General features: G+C 53.6%; 1 protein-coding gene across 2 annotated transcripts in view; it reads left to right on the forward strand.

The window, feature by feature from the left end:
* SORL1 (sortilin related receptor 1) overlaps positions 1-16,078 on the forward strand; it is a 53,622-nt gene that overhangs the window by 24,775 nt on the left and 12,769 nt on the right. The window contains exons 17-36 of one of the 2 annotated variants that reach the window (XM_030022220.1): positions 231-403; positions 622-753; positions 1,284-1,375; positions 2,158-2,404; positions 2,888-3,026; positions 3,718-3,891; positions 4,067-4,180; positions 5,356-5,478; positions 6,151-6,270; positions 8,765-8,890; positions 9,101-9,208; positions 9,680-9,811; positions 10,071-10,202; positions 10,905-11,039; positions 11,422-11,577; positions 12,178-12,327; positions 12,738-12,866; positions 14,382-14,508; positions 15,069-15,238; positions 15,820-15,932. In XM_030022220.1, coding sequence (XP_029878080.1) covers positions 231-403; positions 622-753; positions 1,284-1,375; positions 2,158-2,404; positions 2,888-3,026; positions 3,718-3,891; positions 4,067-4,180; positions 5,356-5,478; positions 6,151-6,270; positions 8,765-8,890; positions 9,101-9,208; positions 9,680-9,811; positions 10,071-10,202; positions 10,905-11,039; positions 11,422-11,577; positions 12,178-12,327; positions 12,738-12,866; positions 14,382-14,508; positions 15,069-15,238; positions 15,820-15,932 — 2,792 coding nt within the window. The remainder of the gene's footprint in view (positions 1-230; positions 404-621; positions 754-1,283; positions 1,376-2,157; positions 2,405-2,887; positions 3,027-3,717; positions 3,892-4,066; positions 4,181-5,355; positions 5,479-6,150; positions 6,271-8,764; positions 8,891-9,100; positions 9,209-9,679; positions 9,812-10,070; positions 10,203-10,904; positions 11,040-11,421; positions 11,578-12,177; positions 12,328-12,737; positions 12,867-14,381; positions 14,509-15,068; positions 15,239-15,819; positions 15,933-16,078) is intronic. The other variant, XM_030022221.1, reaches the window with a different exon arrangement.

Consider the following 16,078-nt stretch of genomic DNA (forward strand, 5'->3'; position numbering starts at 1 on the left):
CAACGGCCGCAGTGTGTTCCCGGGCACGAGTGCGCGCGGGACCCACATAAGACTATTAGCGTGTTCTCATTAACCTAATCCCACTAAGACAAAGGATCTTTGCCTCCCTTATGCTGAGGTGCTAAAACGTGTGGTCGGGGTAAGGCAAAATACCTGGTATTTTCGTTTTGCCCCTCGAGTAGCCTAAAATGGCCAGAGGCGTCTAAACAAGGCGCTCCCTGTTCTTGCAGAGGAGAACGAGTTCATTCTCTACGCCACCCGCTACTCCATCCACCGCTACAACCTCGCCTCTGGCGTCAGCGAGGAGCTGCCCCTGGCCGGGCTGCAAGGGGCGGTCGCCCTGGACTTCGACTACGACCACAACTGCTTGTACTGGGCCGATGTCACTCTTGACATTATACAGGTGAGCCAGGAGGCGGAGAGGCTGCCGCGGTGCCCGTGTCATCGCCTCCTTGCACCGGGGGCGGTTGTCGCATACACACCCCGAAATACAAATGTTTATCTTGGGTACTCCTCCCCTCTGAGCTGTCTGTTACAGCTTGCCTTGCACCCCTGACCGCGATCGCCTTGAGGCAGCGGAAGTTCCTCATCTTTTATTCTGATTTTTTTTTTTTTCCCCAGCGTCTTTGTCTCAACGGCAGCTCTGGGCAAGAAATAATCATAAGCACCGGGCTGGAAACAGTGGAAGCTTTGGCCTTTGAACCTCTCAGTCAGTTGCTGTACTGGGTCAATGCCGGGATTCCCAAAATTGAGGTACAGCTACGCCAACGCATGCTACAGAGAGGTGATTTTGTCAGTGCATCTTTGAGGTGGCTGGGCCCTGAGTCGGCTACTGCCCTGAATTCTCATTGCTGGTGGGGCGTTACTGAACACCGACCCTCATCCCACATGCCACTTTATTGGATCTAAATGCAAACAGGGTATGATAACATTCAGCCCTGTGCACTTAAACTGAGGTCAGTTTGTGAGGCCAAATCACACAGCAGAAATTGGGGGTGGGGGGGAAGCAACATCCTTGCATGGTACGCACAGCCAGCACGGGGTACAGACAGAGCGTGGCAGCGGCTGGCTGCTCACTCGGTCACGCAGAAATGTCAATAAATACACCGATCTATCCTCTTTTATCACCTGCTTCACAGTAACTGCTCCCCGTGCCCACGGCAGTTATTTTATTAGGGAACAGTAATTACCTGCCACAGATTTCATGTAACTTTAACCAGTGCGATTGCCCTCCGTATTGCCCTCAGCAAACACACCCCTCCTGTTGTTGGTTATGACTCTAGGTTGCCAATCCAGACGGAGACCTGCGACTCGCCGTCCTCAATTCCTCGATACTTGAACGACCCAGAGCCCTCGCTCTGGTTCCCCGAGACGGGTAAGAACGAAAGCATGGCAAGTAGTCGGGTGCCTTGGTATTCCCCAAGGGAACCGTGCCGGTACAGCCCCTCTTGTGCCGCTACTCTCGTAAGAGGCAAACACGAGGGAGGGTGCTGCACAGAAAGCTTTGCGAGGCTTGGCCCCGAAGGGCGCGATGGAGGGGTGGGGAGCGGCGGCAGGCAGCGCGGTGGGGTGCAGCTCACAGTCCTGCCCCGGGGAGCCCACTCTTGCCATTGCGTGCCCAAATAAGCCACCAGCTGCCTGGGAGCAGAGATCACAAACTGGTTTTTCTTTCGATTAAACTGCTCTTTTCCTACCCATACATATCTACTAGTAAATAACTTTTCCTGCCAGTAAAACTGGTCTGATCCGTGGGGAAGGTTGCAGCGAGAAAGCTGCGTAAGAAACCGAGCCACACTCGAATTCAAGAGCCAAATGCAAGTTACATTTTTCCAAGTATGGTTTTGCCACCGCTGCTGCGCTGCAAATGTAGCGCTGACAAACCTGAGCTGCCTTTAGCTGCACGCACTAAAGCAAAGCAGTTCAATGCAAGGTAACCTACAGCTGCGCTCACGCCACAGAACCTGCAGCTAAATAAGCCTCTCTGCTGCTTGTAGATCTGCCGGTGGTGTTCATTAGAATTGCAAAGAGTTCCCTTTCCAAAGGCATGTCTTGCAAGAGACGTGGAATGTAAAGTATTCAAACCTCTGCTTCATAACCTGTTTCCTTTTGATGAGCTGTTTTGTTATTATTTCGAGTAACCTCTCTGCCTGTTGTCAGGTTGATGTTCTGGACAGACTGGGGAGACTCCCGAGCTGGCATTTACAGAAGTGACATGGATGGGTCGTCAGCCGGGTGCATCGTTTCGGAGGGCGTGCGGTGGCCAAATGGCATTTCTGTGGATGACCGCTGGATCTACTGGACGGAAGCCTATATGGACAGGATCGAGAGGGTCGATTTCAATGGGCTGCAGAGATCCGTGATCCTGGACAGCCTCCCTCACCCCTATGCTATTGCTGTATTTAAGGTACGTATGTGGCGGGTCATTTCCAGTCGGTATGCATTTCCGTAGCATACGTGCTCAGAGGTTCTCATGTGCATGGGGCCGGTGGCAGAAGAGCATTGAGCACGTTGGATTCGGAGGGTAGGAGCTGGCGTGATGCTTGCTCTATTTCCACTCCTGGCACGTTCCCACAAAGCCCTGAAACGAGCAGGCAGGTGCAGCTGAAAGCGGGACCAACATCCAAGAGACATGCAGCTTTCCCAAGCAGCTGCACTACACTATCTTCCCCAGATTGTTTGCCACTCAGCAGACGTGACTGCTGCTTTGATTCCTGCTCAAATCCCAGCTCACGTCTTCCTCTTCTTCTGCCCCTTGGGCTGGGGAGACTTTGCACTCTCAATTGCCCCACACATCCAGGCGGTTAGGGTGGCTTAGCTCAGGTAACCGCTGACGAGCACGGCCCCGGCAGCACTGCTCCTCGTGCTAAGAGCAAAGCCTGTGTTTCAGAATGAAATCTACTGGAACGACTGGTCGCAGCTGAGCATTTTCAGAGCATCCAAAACCAGCGGCTCAAGAATGGAGATCTTAGTCGGCCGATTAAATGGGATCATGGATATGAAAATCTTTTACAGAGGAAAGACAACAGGTAATCACGTGAGTGTGCAGACGATCTTTCCTGCAATTTAGGAATGCGTTCATCCCCCATTTCCACAAGTTCCCAGGCCACCAGGCCATCCCGGCTCACATTTCATGAGCCTGAATATATCGCCATTCCCGCAGGGTTTGAAGCGCTCAGGCGCCATCATAAGGAATGCATTTCACGAGTGGTGCACCCTGCTTTTTGGCTGCCAGGAGAGAGGGTCCCCATCAGGGAGAGAGCCCAGAGGGCACTCGGCTGTGGTGGCACCTCATAGTTTACGTCACAGACCATGGCCTTTCGGTGCAAAGTGCTGTACGGGCCAAAAAAAATATAGGGTCTCAGGGCTGCGCTAACTTTGTCCTCCACTTAGTCATCCATCTGGGCTGTGATAATATAGCGGTGGCATGATGAATGCGCTGAAGGGAGTGGCTTCATTTTCGGATGGGTAGAAGACCATCAAAGGGCTTTGCTAGTCAGCAGCCTGCAGGAGACTGGGAGGACCTTTAAGGCCCTCGGTCTCCCTGGAGCAGATGTCTCTGTGCATTTCTAAGGCCAGCCTCAGCACTCGGCGCTGCAGAACTGGCCCCTAACGGGGGTCTGAACCCACAGCCTGGGATGGCAGGTGAAATTGGGTTTCCCGCGGCGTCTCCAGCCCTCTATCCTGATGACGTCCCCTTCCTCCCTGCCCTCTCGCCAGGGGAGAACGCCTGCATCACCAAGCCCTGCAGCCTGCTCTGCCTGCCCAAGTCGAACAACGGCAGGAGCTGCAAGTGCCCTGAGGGGGTGTCCAGCACCGTGCTGCCCACGGGGGAGGTGAAGTGCGACTGTCCTCACGGCTACAGCATGAAAAACAACACTTGCGTAAAGGAAGGTAAAACCATGCTTGGTTCTTGCTGCTGCTTTATGTTGAGAGGCAGCTTCTGCCGTTGCGAGAGGTCGGCATGACCTTTGCGCTGCCCTTTAGGCGAGGAGGAGTATGGCCTGTCTTCTGAAAGCGCAGTGTCATGCCTTGTGCCAGCTTGTTTTTGTTTTCCCTTTTGCACCAGAAAACACGTGTCTGCCCAACCAGTATAGATGCTTCAATGGGAACTGCATAAACAGCATTTGGCAGTGTGACAACGACAATGACTGTGGGGACATGAGCGACGAGAAGAACTGCCGTAAGTGTCCTGCGGTGGCATTTGCCTGTCCAAATTTAGATGTCTGCTGTGTCGGCATTGCAACTGAACCGACAGTCTATGCACCCTTCATAGTCACGGAGAGCGAGGGGCGCTCTGGGGGTGCAACTCATCTCCTCCTCTGACAGACATACAAAGCCAGTCGGATTAGTTGTGTCCTGCGGGGGCCAATATTTCCCCCTTGACCAGCTCAGGTGTAAATGTCTAAAATTCAGTGAGACTGATTTCAGCTGTCATGTGAGGGCGTGTGTTTGTCTCCTGCAGTAATTGTCTTCTGAGGATAATTGAGGGCACAGCGAATGCCGAGGAAAAGAGTGCAGATAGAAAGTGACTTTCTGTCTGCATCATGCAGACACGGGCCTCTTGTTGAGCTAATAAATCAAGTTCACACATTAAAGGTGGAGGTCGCCTTTTCGAGTAAAATTAGGGACCACCGATGCACGCAGAAGGGGCAGATGTTCCACAGCTTTGCAGAGCCTGAAGGGTTTGGACTAGTGCGCTGTGGAAAAAGGGTCGGGTTTAAAGTTAGGAATCGGTGGAGGACCAGGTGTTCCTGCAGAGATGCCATTTATGCCCATTTTGTACTGATAAGGAGCTTATTTTCCTGCCGACATTGCGATACCAGTCAGGAGAGTCCAAGTTTGTGTTCATTGCCTGGCTCCAGGTGAGGGAAAGCCTCTGTAGGTACCCGTTCCTCTGCGGGGGTTCGCCGAGGGGTCACCGGTTTGGCACAGGGATGCTGCCTTGGATAGCAATGCTCATGCCCAGCTTTGCCCCTCCTTTGGCTGCCCTGCCTGATCTCACTGCTTACAAAGCCCCTTTGTGGGGAGCAGGCAGCTCTACAGCCTCGGCTTTCTCGCTCCCTGGCTGGAAGGCACTGCCCCTGGCTCTCGAGTGGGCATGACGGTGGCAGGAGCTTCAGTCCTGATCCCCAGACAGACAGCTAACCCTGCTCTGCTCTGCTTTACGCGGAGTGCCTAATAATGACATTAAAATACAATAACAGTAACTCAGGCTGCATTGAGCAAAGCTGGCAGGGTGCTGTCCCTCTCCCTTCGTTTCCTTGTACCGAGTACACAGACTCAGACAGCAGAAACCGTTTCCTAACCACCACCTCAACCTCCTTCTCCTCCTCCTCTCCCTCCCCGCTGCGTTAGCCACCACTGTGTGCGACACCGAGACCCAGTTCCGCTGCCAGGGCTCGGGGACCTGCATCCCGCTGTCCTACAAATGTGACCTGGAGGACGACTGCGGGGATAACAGCGATGAACGTCACTGCGGTGAGTGCCCTCACTCAAACCTCCTTCCCTGTCCCTGTGCGAGGGCGGAAAACCCAGCAGTGTTTTGGGGCAGGGTGCTACTCGTAGACACTGTAGGGCAAAGCAGTGCTTCGCCAGATCCCCTTGTTTATCCTGGCTAAGAGCCGCCTCCTCCCATCATTTACTGGGTACTGGGCAATGAGGGACAGGAGAAGAGAGCGAGGCCGTGCGCTGGTTCTCCCCCTCGCTGTGGTCCGGCAGGGAGACTTCTGTGCCGTCACCGTCCAGCTCTCCCGCTCTGCTCCTTGGGTACTCCTGTGACCCGAAGCCAAATACTTGGTGGAGATTACAAGCCGACATTGGGCAGCTGCCCAGCAAGCGCACGGGAGGCGTGGGTTGCTCAGTGGTGCCATGTTTGTGGCCATCCACCTCCGGCTTAACCATTTGGAGAGGTGGGGGGCTGAATTGAAGGAGAGGAGAGGCTGGTAAACAGCAAGGTGGTAGTTCTTGGTCGTTCAGGGCTAGGGATGAGGCAGGAAAACATGCTTTCAAGACGAGTCTGCTTTGCCGGGCTGTCTAGTCTGTCGCCTCTGAGAAATCAGCCTCCTCTTCTCGGTCAATAGCCCACGTGAAGCTTTCCTCCTTCTCTCCCCCGGCCCCGACAACATCTGAACTGTGTGCACTTTTTTGCAGAGGCTCACCAGTGTAGAAACGATGAATTCAGCTGCAGCTCAGGGATGTGCATTCGTCTCTCCTGGATGTGCGATGGTGATAACGATTGCAGGGACTGGTCCGATGAAGCAAACTGCACTGGTAAGCACTTTGATGTGATCAATAACCTTCAGTTGCAAACACTCATTACTTACAGCCTGAGGTGCTGTAAGACGTTGGCCAGCGTCTTGTGCCTCAGTTTCCCTGCTAGTTAGCCGAGCCAGGCAGCCTGCAGCTCAGCTCAGGGGGCTGTAACACTCCAAAAGCAAAGGGTTTCTTCCCTCCAGTGCCTTCAACAGGCCTTAGGGCTCGCTGTGAGTTTGCCGACAGCTTTGCGATGCTCACACAGTGATCCAGCTCTGCTTTTTACTTGCAAGATTGCACAGACAGGCATGCCTCGCTGCGGCAGCCACGGGGCCGTACGTCTTCTGCGTATCAGCTGGCGGTGGCTGTGCCTTTGAAGCTTCATTGAGTGGGGAAGCGGGTCTGTGGCTGCCGGGCAGCTGAAGAATGCTTCTGCGCAAAAAGGGCTCCCTTGTTGCACGGAGGCAGCGAACAGGCCACCGTGCACTGATCGCATTTCACAGGTTGAACTCTGACCATTTTCTTGCCGTTAAATACGTTGCAGAAAACAGGCATGTTCTTTGCAGCTTCTCCACAATCAATTGATCTGAAGGAGTGGCAGATTTAGTTCGGGAAGTGGCTCCTCTTCCGAGCGGCCTCACTTTGCTCTCTGAGTTTGGAAGTCTAAAGAGGGTCTCATGAGTATGGAGTCACACGTGGAAGAGCCGCTCTTTTTTTCCCTTACAACTCATATCAATGCAACCTGGTTGCCAGAAATAGTATTGTTCCTAGTTTATGCCTCTTGTGCGGCAAGTCCTACGCCCCGAGCCTCATTCTGTATTTGCAGTTGAAAGTCACAACACTCAACCATCCTCAGCACCGCAGCATAAAACTGATGTTCCTCAGCAGTCTCCTGAGGTTAACACCCAGGCAGAGCCTTTTTCTCATTCGAAAAGTCAACAGATAACAATGTATGGGTCTTTTCCATTAAAAACCAAAAAAAACCCCAAACAAAAAAACCCCACCCAAAACCCAACAAAGCCAGAAACCTAAGTATTTGCATGAGAAGAGAGTTCTGAGAGTAGGCGGTGCTTCAGTCCATCAGTGAAAGGCGTAAGATCATACTTGGAAAGTACTACACGGGATATTTCAAGATAAAAGCAGTGGTTTCCACACCACACGGCTGAGATCAGCCCATCAGAGGAGACGGGATGATGGGACCAGGGGAGCCCTGGGGGCCCACGAGGGCCCCCGGGGCTACTGGCACCATGCGGTATCTGCTCTGGCTGCAGCCCTGGCGCCGCCGGGACAGACGGCGAGGCTAGCTGCTGTCGTGGGGCTCTGGCACGAGGACCTAGGAGATCCCTTTCAGGCCTCCGAGCTCCTGTGTGCTCGCCCCCCGCAGCATTTGCCGTGCCTCGAGCATACGGGGTTTATAGCATGGCGCTGGGGATCCTGGTCATTAGTATTCCGAGTACGTGGCTATATAAGAAGGTTTAATTTATATTGCTATCACTTATCTCTCACATGAGTTTCTCCAGAGAGAATTACTACAGGAAAGGAACCTACTTCAAAAAGCATATCGGGTTTGTAAAGCCTAAAGTTGAAATTATCTAAGAGGATCACAATTTTTGGAGAAACATTTCATCTGACTTCACCGGCTGCAATTATTGCTCTTATCTAAAATAATTACATTTCACGCTGAATACCTAATAGAATATTACTGCCACAAGACTGTAGTATTTTGAAATATCTGCAAGTGCATGTCACTCGCTAGCCTAAAATTCAGTAGCATGCAATTTAATTAAGTTGAACATTGCTTTTCTTCTCAATAATGACGAGCGCTCTCCCGGCTGAAAAGCGATATTTGTCTCTAAAGTGACAATGTAGACTAGGCTTCAACCAAGATCCCCCACAGGCAGATATTTTCATGGCGGGAGCCTAAGGAAAGCCAGGGCCCTACTCCCTTGTAAACCCAAGGAGAATTGTATTTCTAATTGGCTTTAGCAGCACGGAAAAGCCTTGGGTGCCTTATTAAAGGCCGTCTCTGAGTCTGTCCTCCCCTGCACGGGGGACCCTGCCGCTCTGCCAAGGCTTGCTCGCTCGCTGTGACGCTTCTTGCCATCTCTGGCGAGACGTCACCGCCGTCACCTTTGCCCAGACATACCGAGGACCGAGATCAAAGGGAAAGAGGCTCCTGACTTTGGGAGAGCTTGCTAGCCTCCAAAAGCCATCCCTGAGGCACAGCAGGCTCGTGAGCAAGCACGGCACGGAGAGGGAAAGACCGTGGCGTGACCCATGGAGAACGTGGACTCCTTCCATTCCGTGAAGAACACGGACCCCCAGCAATCTCTTGCCCGGGGCGCACGGGGCGGTCGCTCGTGGTCGTGGCGTGAAGTCCCGGCGCAGGCGGAGGGAGCGGGGGTGCGCGGCAGCGGGGCCCGACTCGACGCGTGCCGCAGCTCGGCGGGGACGTGTCGGTGCCCCGCGCTCAGGCGCGGTCGTCCCCCCCCGCCCCCGGCTCTGGTTTCAGCAGTATATCACACCTGCGAGGCCTCCAGCTTCCAGTGCCAGAACGGCCACTGCATCCCGCAGCGCTGGGCTTGCGACGGCGACACCGACTGCCAGGACGGCTCCGACGAGGACCCCGCCAGCTGCGGTAACGCGTGCCGCGCGAGGAGGGGGCTCTGCCACGGGGTGGGAGGGATTTCTGCAAACTTGCTGAGATAAGCCTGCAGCAAGCTCGGAGGGACGATTCCCATCCCTGCAAAAGCAGGCGGACGCAGGGAGAAGGCAACTGGCTTTCTGTAGCTAAATAAAGGCAGCTTTAAAAAACCCCGTGCAACATCCACCCAATTCTGAATTTCAGAAAAAAAGTGCAACGGCTTCCAGTGCCCGAACGGCACTTGCATCCCAACCAGCAAACACTGCGACGGCATCAACGACTGCTCCGACGCCTCAGATGAGAGGCACTGCGGTGAGTACCGGGGCCACAGGGAGCTGGCGGGGCCCCAGCAGCGAGGGCTGACAGCCTTCAGGGTCTGCCAAAGCCCATCCTGCTGGGAGAAAAGCCCTGGTGAGATAATGGGAAAGCCTTAGTTAGCATTCACGAGCCCCCTGGGAAACGGGCTGGTCTGCGTGTGTCAGCAAAAGGCGCGGTAGGCAGGGCTGTGACGGGTCGGGAGGACGCGCTGTCAGGAGCTGTATTCAGGGAGGTGACGAAACCCTTCCTGGCGCCTGTGCCAAACCGCTTGCGCCCCGACGTGTTATCGGGCGAGGGCGGCCTGTGCAGGGACAGAGCTCGAGACGTTTGTCTTGGATGCTTTCTGTAAATTCCTGAAATCCGGCCGCTGCGCTCAGGTCTGTGCAGATCGCAGCGGGTGGCATTCCTGCTGCCAAGGACAGCAGAGGTGCCATCCCCTCTCCTCCTGACCTCCCATTTCTCCAGAACCCCTGTGCACCCGCTACATGGATTTCGTGTGCAAGAACCGGCAGCAGTGCTTGTTCCACTCCATGGTGTGCGACGGCATCGTCCAGTGTCGAGACGGATCGGATGAAGATGCCAACTATGCTGGCTGCTGTAAGTGTGATGTTGTGCACCTTTGCAGAAGGAGGGTTGGATAGAGAATGAAACCAGGGGCGTGGAGAGGAGAGTGCCTTACCTGGGGTACCAGAAAGCTGCCACGTCTCCTAAAAGTTGGCTCTGGACTGTAATACTCTGCTTATAAGTCCGCGATTGCCTCTGAGCGTGCTCCTTCCTTCCTCCTCAATGATGAGCTTCCCTCAAGCCCTTGAACTTTACACCAAAGCTCTGATGTCCCTCCATGCCACCCCTGCAGCCCAGGACCCTGAATTCCACCGGACCTGTGACCAGTTCAGCTTCCAGTGCCAGAACGGCGTGTGCATCAGCCTGGTGTGGAAGTGTGATGGGATGGATGACTGTGGCGATTACTCCGACGAAGCGAACTGCGGTGAGCAGTACCTCAGGGTCTCTCGTCACCGTAGTTCCAGCCTCCTCTGAATTTCAGGAGCACAGAGTACTGGCTTCTTCATGTTTTACATACGCACTCGCGTATGTACGTATACGCGTCTGTAGCATTCCACTTGCACATTGCAGGGTGTCTTACAGGGAGATCGGTATCATTTTCCTCATACTGCAGATAGGTAAACTCAAGCCCAACGAAAAATCCGATATGGCTGGCACATCCTGTGCTTGACTAAGTCACACGTGACCATATTTACTCCACAGATTCCCAGCCCAAAGCAGACAGGCAGTTTTCAGCCAAACTCAATATTTACCACTGTTCCCTGGGTAGCTGTAGGAGCTGCACCCAGCCAGACGAAGCAGCTGCGTCTTCATTTCAGAGTCGCAGGGTTTGCTTCTCCATTTGTGCCGTGCTCTGTCTTAATTTTGCTGTCAGCTCTGGTTCTGAGATCATAGGTGGAGTCTGGCCACGAAGCACCCCGCACACAGACGTAATAGTGGTGGCAACAAGCTAGCGAGGGCTGTGAGGAGTGGGGATGCTGGAGACGAGCCGTGCTGCTCAGGCAAATAGATAGGGTGATGCTCTCTGGGCCAGCCGTAGCCCGGCCTGAGACGCTCCCACACCTCGGCTGTGCTCAAGACTGGTGAGATAATGCTTGTGCTCACAGGACTCTCCTCTCATTATCAGAAAACCCAACAGAGGCCCCGAACTGCTCCCGGTACTACCAGTTCCAGTGCGGGAACGGGCACTGCATCCCCAACCGGTGGAAGTGCGACAAGGAGAACGACTGCGGAGACTGGTCTGATGAGAAGGACTGCGAGGGTAAGGGCACATGGTACTCTGCTCTGCCCACGGGAGCCCTGCTTGAGGCTGGGCTGCAGCATGTTGAAGGTGCACTCTCAGCATCAGCTGCCTTCCTGCAGGGCTGCTTGGGACAGCCTGCGCCAGCCCCCGTGGCTCTGAAAATCCCCCGTGAATGGGCTGAGCATGCACTCTCAAGCATCTTTTCACTCTGTGTTTTTGGAAATCCTGATTAGGAGCTGTGCAGATTGAATGCAGATGAAAACATTGGGCTTGTAATGCCTTGCCTGCTCCCCGCTTCCCTCCGCTGATAGCGGCTCCCAATCTGCTGGGAACAGGCACAGCTTTCAGGCCACGTGCAGGAGCAGGGATCTCAGATCAGCTCTCCCCGGTGTATTTTTAGGTTCCCCAGTTCATCCCATTACTACATCGATCCCACCGACGTGTTTACCGAATCACTTCCGTTGCAACAGCGGCACCTGCATCATGAACAGTTGGGTCTGCGATGGCTACAAGGACTGCACTGATGGCTCCGACGAGGAAGTCTGCCCGACTTCACGTAAGCTTTTCTCCTCCTCACCCCTTTCCTTTTTCTGTAGGATCATATCTGCAAGGACTGTCGGCCTTTCAGTCTCAGAGCCTTGCCGGATAACAGGGCTAAATTACATTGTGGTGTAAAAGCCCACCGTCTCTTCTCTCCCTGGGGTCAGACCCCCTGCCACCAGCTGGGACACTGCTCCAGCCCTGCAGGAGGCATGAATTACTGCCACAGGTCCCTGCTTAAATGCCATTGTGTCCGAGACTCTGTAAGATCACGGAGAGCGGGGCTGCAGGGTGGCTTTTCAGCTCACACCTACGCTGAAGGTAAAAGAGGTAGTTGGTTTTTTTTTTTTCTCGCTGCGGTCCTTGCTGAGTCTTGCCGAGCTCTGAGCTGGCGCAGGACATCCCCTGCAAACCGGTTGCTTTTCCAACCCTCTGCAGTCAGGAGAGAGGATGGCTTAGGCGTCAGCCCGGCAGAAGCCATCTACCTGCTAGATGGGGAGAGATTGCCATCTAGTGGAGTCGGGACCTGGGGAACAGGTTTTGGACCCTTCTGGTGGCAGCGGCAGTCTGGCCTGGCCATGCCTCGGGTGGTTTCCTCACTCGCTGCTGTGTGCAGGACCCAACGTGACGGCCACCTCTCCGGCGCTCCCGGGACGCTGCAGCAGGTTCGAGTTTGAGTGCCAGCAGCTGCACAAGTGCATCCCCAACTGGAAGCGGTGCGACGGCCTGCGGGACTGCCAGGACGGCACGGATGAGAGGAACTGCCGTAAGTGCGGGGAGGGGAGAGTGTCTCGCCTGGCTCTTCCCCTTGGGAAGCTCTTTGGGAGGACGGGGAAGCCACCGAGGACTTTTATTGCTGGTGCAATCCTTGCAGTACATGCAGCATTACAGTAAAAAAGGAATAAAAAGCCCAACCGACCAGTGCCATTCCTATTAGAAGTGCAGTTGTTGTTTTCCATAGGATAAGATTCAGGTTCTTCTGGTGCCACCGTGCCAGAAGGTGCAGCCAGAACGAGACAGCCCTATGACCAACACGCTCTGCCTGAGCTCCATCCCTGACATGCAGCCACCCCAGCATCACGCCTGCTTTTGAAGCAGCACTGACACTGCAAAGAGCCCAGTGCTGGTGAGGGAACTTTCCTGCCTTGAGTCCTGAAACCGTTCTGCCTCTTTCAGCTACTCACAGCACCCTGTCGTGCCCTAATGGTTATAAATGTGAGGACGGAGAGGCCTGCATTATGGTGACAGAGCGGTGTGATGGATATCTGGACTGCTCAGACAGCAGCGATGAGAGGAACTGTACCGGTAAGCAGCAGCCCTCTCCCATTTCTCAGGCCCTGCTCTGTGTTAGCACGCAGAGGTGCTCTCCTGGATACGTGACCTTTCATTCACAACATCCTAGATCTATCTGCCTCTCTTCAGTTGTCCAAGCTACCTCCTTGCTCATTTATAACCAGCTGGGACAAACTTCCCGGCCAGATTCTACACTGACAATTTGCCTTCCGGCAGCCTCAAACACAGAAAAACAACTTTAGGATGGGTAGGAGCAAAGCTGTCTATTTTACGTGGGCCACAGGCGAAGCAATAGTCTCCAGCTCTGTCATCCTTTGCAAGGTGACCCTGGGAGCCATGGCACATGCCCTGCTGCCATCGCTGGTCCTCCCATGCTGGTCTTTGGTGGCTCTGCAGAGGCAGGCAGGACGCATGCAGCAGCCCGCCCTGGGCAGATAACAGCAATCAATCGCTGTCTCTGGCCAGCCATGAGATTCCTACCGAACTGTTTGTGGGTTTGTGCATCAATCAGGTTTTAGTTCTTTAATTAAATATTGATTGGGAGAGGCTAGCAGGTTCAGGGGAGGGGGAAGGAGCTGCTGAGATTCACTGCTTGACTGCTACACCAAGGGGAAACCATCTCTTTTCTCTTGGATAGCTTGTCTTGCAGTGCCTGTCCGTGGGCCCGCATGCCTGCTGGGTTTCATTTCCAGCCGGTTAGAGAAAGCGAAGCAGCGCAGTTTGGCTCCGCTCCGCTTTGTTTCTGTACAGCACTAGGAATGAAGCTGAGCACCCGAGTGGGGCCAGGCCATGGCATTTGGATGGGGGCTCCAACATGCGGTCCCCGGAGGGAGAGAGGAGGGAATGGTCTGGCAGGAGCAGGATATGGATTTGGGCCATTTCAGATAAGCATCTCCAGTTCCCACCACTGCCAGCGCTGGATTTCACAGCGCCGTTATCCCCTAAATGCCTCTCCCAAGGTCAGGCGGCAGTTCAGCCAACAGAGCTCGCTTCAAGGCAATCCCCAGACGACTGCCTTAATTACCAGCTTTTGCTTGGGTCCTTCTGCAGAACACGGGATGTGATAAGGAAAACCACGCAAAGAAAGGCCCTGGATGGCTTACAGTGACAGCACAGATTCGTCGCACAAGTAGCAGAGTGACTTAGCTTGCACTAATCAGTTTGCACTCATACATTTCCAAAATAATGTTCAAGAGTATTTCATCAACAGCCACGCTTTATCTTTTGTTAGGGGAAAGGAGATGCTTGCATGATGCAGCGTAAATACAACCAAGACATTTTGGGGAGAACTAAGAGTACCAGGGGTACATTCCTGCTCTGAACTGCCTTCTGACAAACCCGCTCTTCTCCGCTGATAACGCCCACCTAAATTACACATCTAATTTGAATGGTGCAGATACTCCCTTCAGTCATACTACTGTTTCTACCTCCACATGTTGTTTGTGCTACGAACATAACTCCTGTTTCTGTTCTGGGCAAAGGGCTTGTTTCCCTCCAACAGACTAACTTTTCCTTTTGCCTTCTTAGATGACACAATCGTGTACAAAGTCCAGAACCTCCAGTGGACTGCTGATTTCTCTGGCGATGTCACCCTGACGTGGGCTCGGCCGAAAAGGATGTCCTCGACCTCCTGTGTCTACAACATCTATTACAGGTACACCGCCCATTAGACTGCATGACCCGTTGCTGTTTGTATCAAGTAAAGGCTAGGACAAGCATGAGCACAGGTATCAGTATGCCCATGTTTACAGCAAAGTACCATACAGAATCAGGCCTGAAAGACCGAGAGCCGTGCAATCTCGTTCTGCTTGAAAAATCTTCTAACACTTGGCTGCAAAGGAGACCCAAAATAGCTGTAACTAGGGGGCATGTGTGAAAAGCTGTATTTGTTTCCTCCACAACTGTTTACTCAGACAGTAATGTAGGTATATTCAGGGTTTTTTTTCCAGTCAGGTCTTGTCTTTGTGGGACCGTTAACAACAAGAACAAAGTCAAGAAATTAGAGCACAGCACTTACAGAAAACCTCAGAGGACGGTGCTTATAAGTCACTAAGCTATGTTTAGTTCAGGCTTTCAAAGAGCACCTTTTCAAGCCAGTGGTGTGGCTTTACTGAAAAGAAAACTAAGCAGCAAGCTCTTAACATACAGATAGATGGTTTCACCCTTTGTTACTAAACACTGTCCTGACTGGAGGGGTGCGACTCTCTCGTACAGAACAGTCGGTGAAAGCATTTGGAAGATTTTGGAAACCCACAGCAACAAAACCAACAGCGTTTTGAAAGTCCTCAAGCCTGACTGTACCTATCAGGTCAAAGTCCAAGTGCAGTGTCTCAGCCGAGTCTACAACACCAACGACTTCATCACCCTCCGGGCACCCGAAGGATGTAAGCAGACCTGCACGGCTCATATCAGTGACCTGATGCATGCCGCTTCAGCTTAGAAAGTAGATACTGCGGAGGTATCCCCGTTACTAACAAAAGCTGTCTTTCCAAAGGCCTGGGAATTGTGCTGGACTGGGAAAAAGGGCTGCGGGTTCCCTGCCTAGAGTCGGTCCAGCACTGAGTCACCAGCCTGCCCTCTTCCCTGTGACTTAGTGGTTTAGTATCACTGGGAAGCTCATCTCTTCTCGCGGTGCAGCGCTGAGCCTGTGGGACTGTTCAGTACCACATGCAAGGAGCAAGATCTTTCTAGCTGCAGAGTGGTGGTCAGGTGTGGGAAGGGATGCAAAATAAAGCAAAGAGCTTAGCAAAATCCTAGGTTCACTGCAGTTACGAGAAAGGCTTCATTGCTCCAGAGGGAGGTGAAAGGGACTCAGGACACAACTGCAGGAATAAGACATCTCCCGTGAGCCAGGACTGCTTGGCCATCCCCCTTTGTCCCCACCTTTCAGGGAGACCCAGCTTTTCCCTGTGTGATCTGGACACACAACTGTGACTGTCACTAACACCTCTGTTTCTCTCCCTAGTACCAGATGCTCCCTTTAACCTTCAGCTGTCCCTGAAAAAAGAAGCTGAGGGTGTGGTGACGGGCTGCTGGAGTCCCCCTGTGAACGCCCATGGCCTCATACGGGAATTCATCGTGAGTCCTGCTGCCCAGCAGGGCCGAGTCCAGATCGGCCGTGGGACGGGGAAGGCTGCTGGGGGCTCACAGCAGTGCGGGCTGGCCTTTCTGAACACAGCTATCTCTGGGGAGGGAGCAGGAATAGGACATTTCGTAGAGGAAAT

This window comes from Aquila chrysaetos, chromosome 8 (assembly GCF_900496995.4).
Source record: "Aquila chrysaetos chrysaetos chromosome 8, bAquChr1.4, whole genome shotgun sequence".
NCBI lineage: Eukaryota > Metazoa > Chordata > Aves > Accipitriformes > Accipitridae > Aquila > Aquila chrysaetos.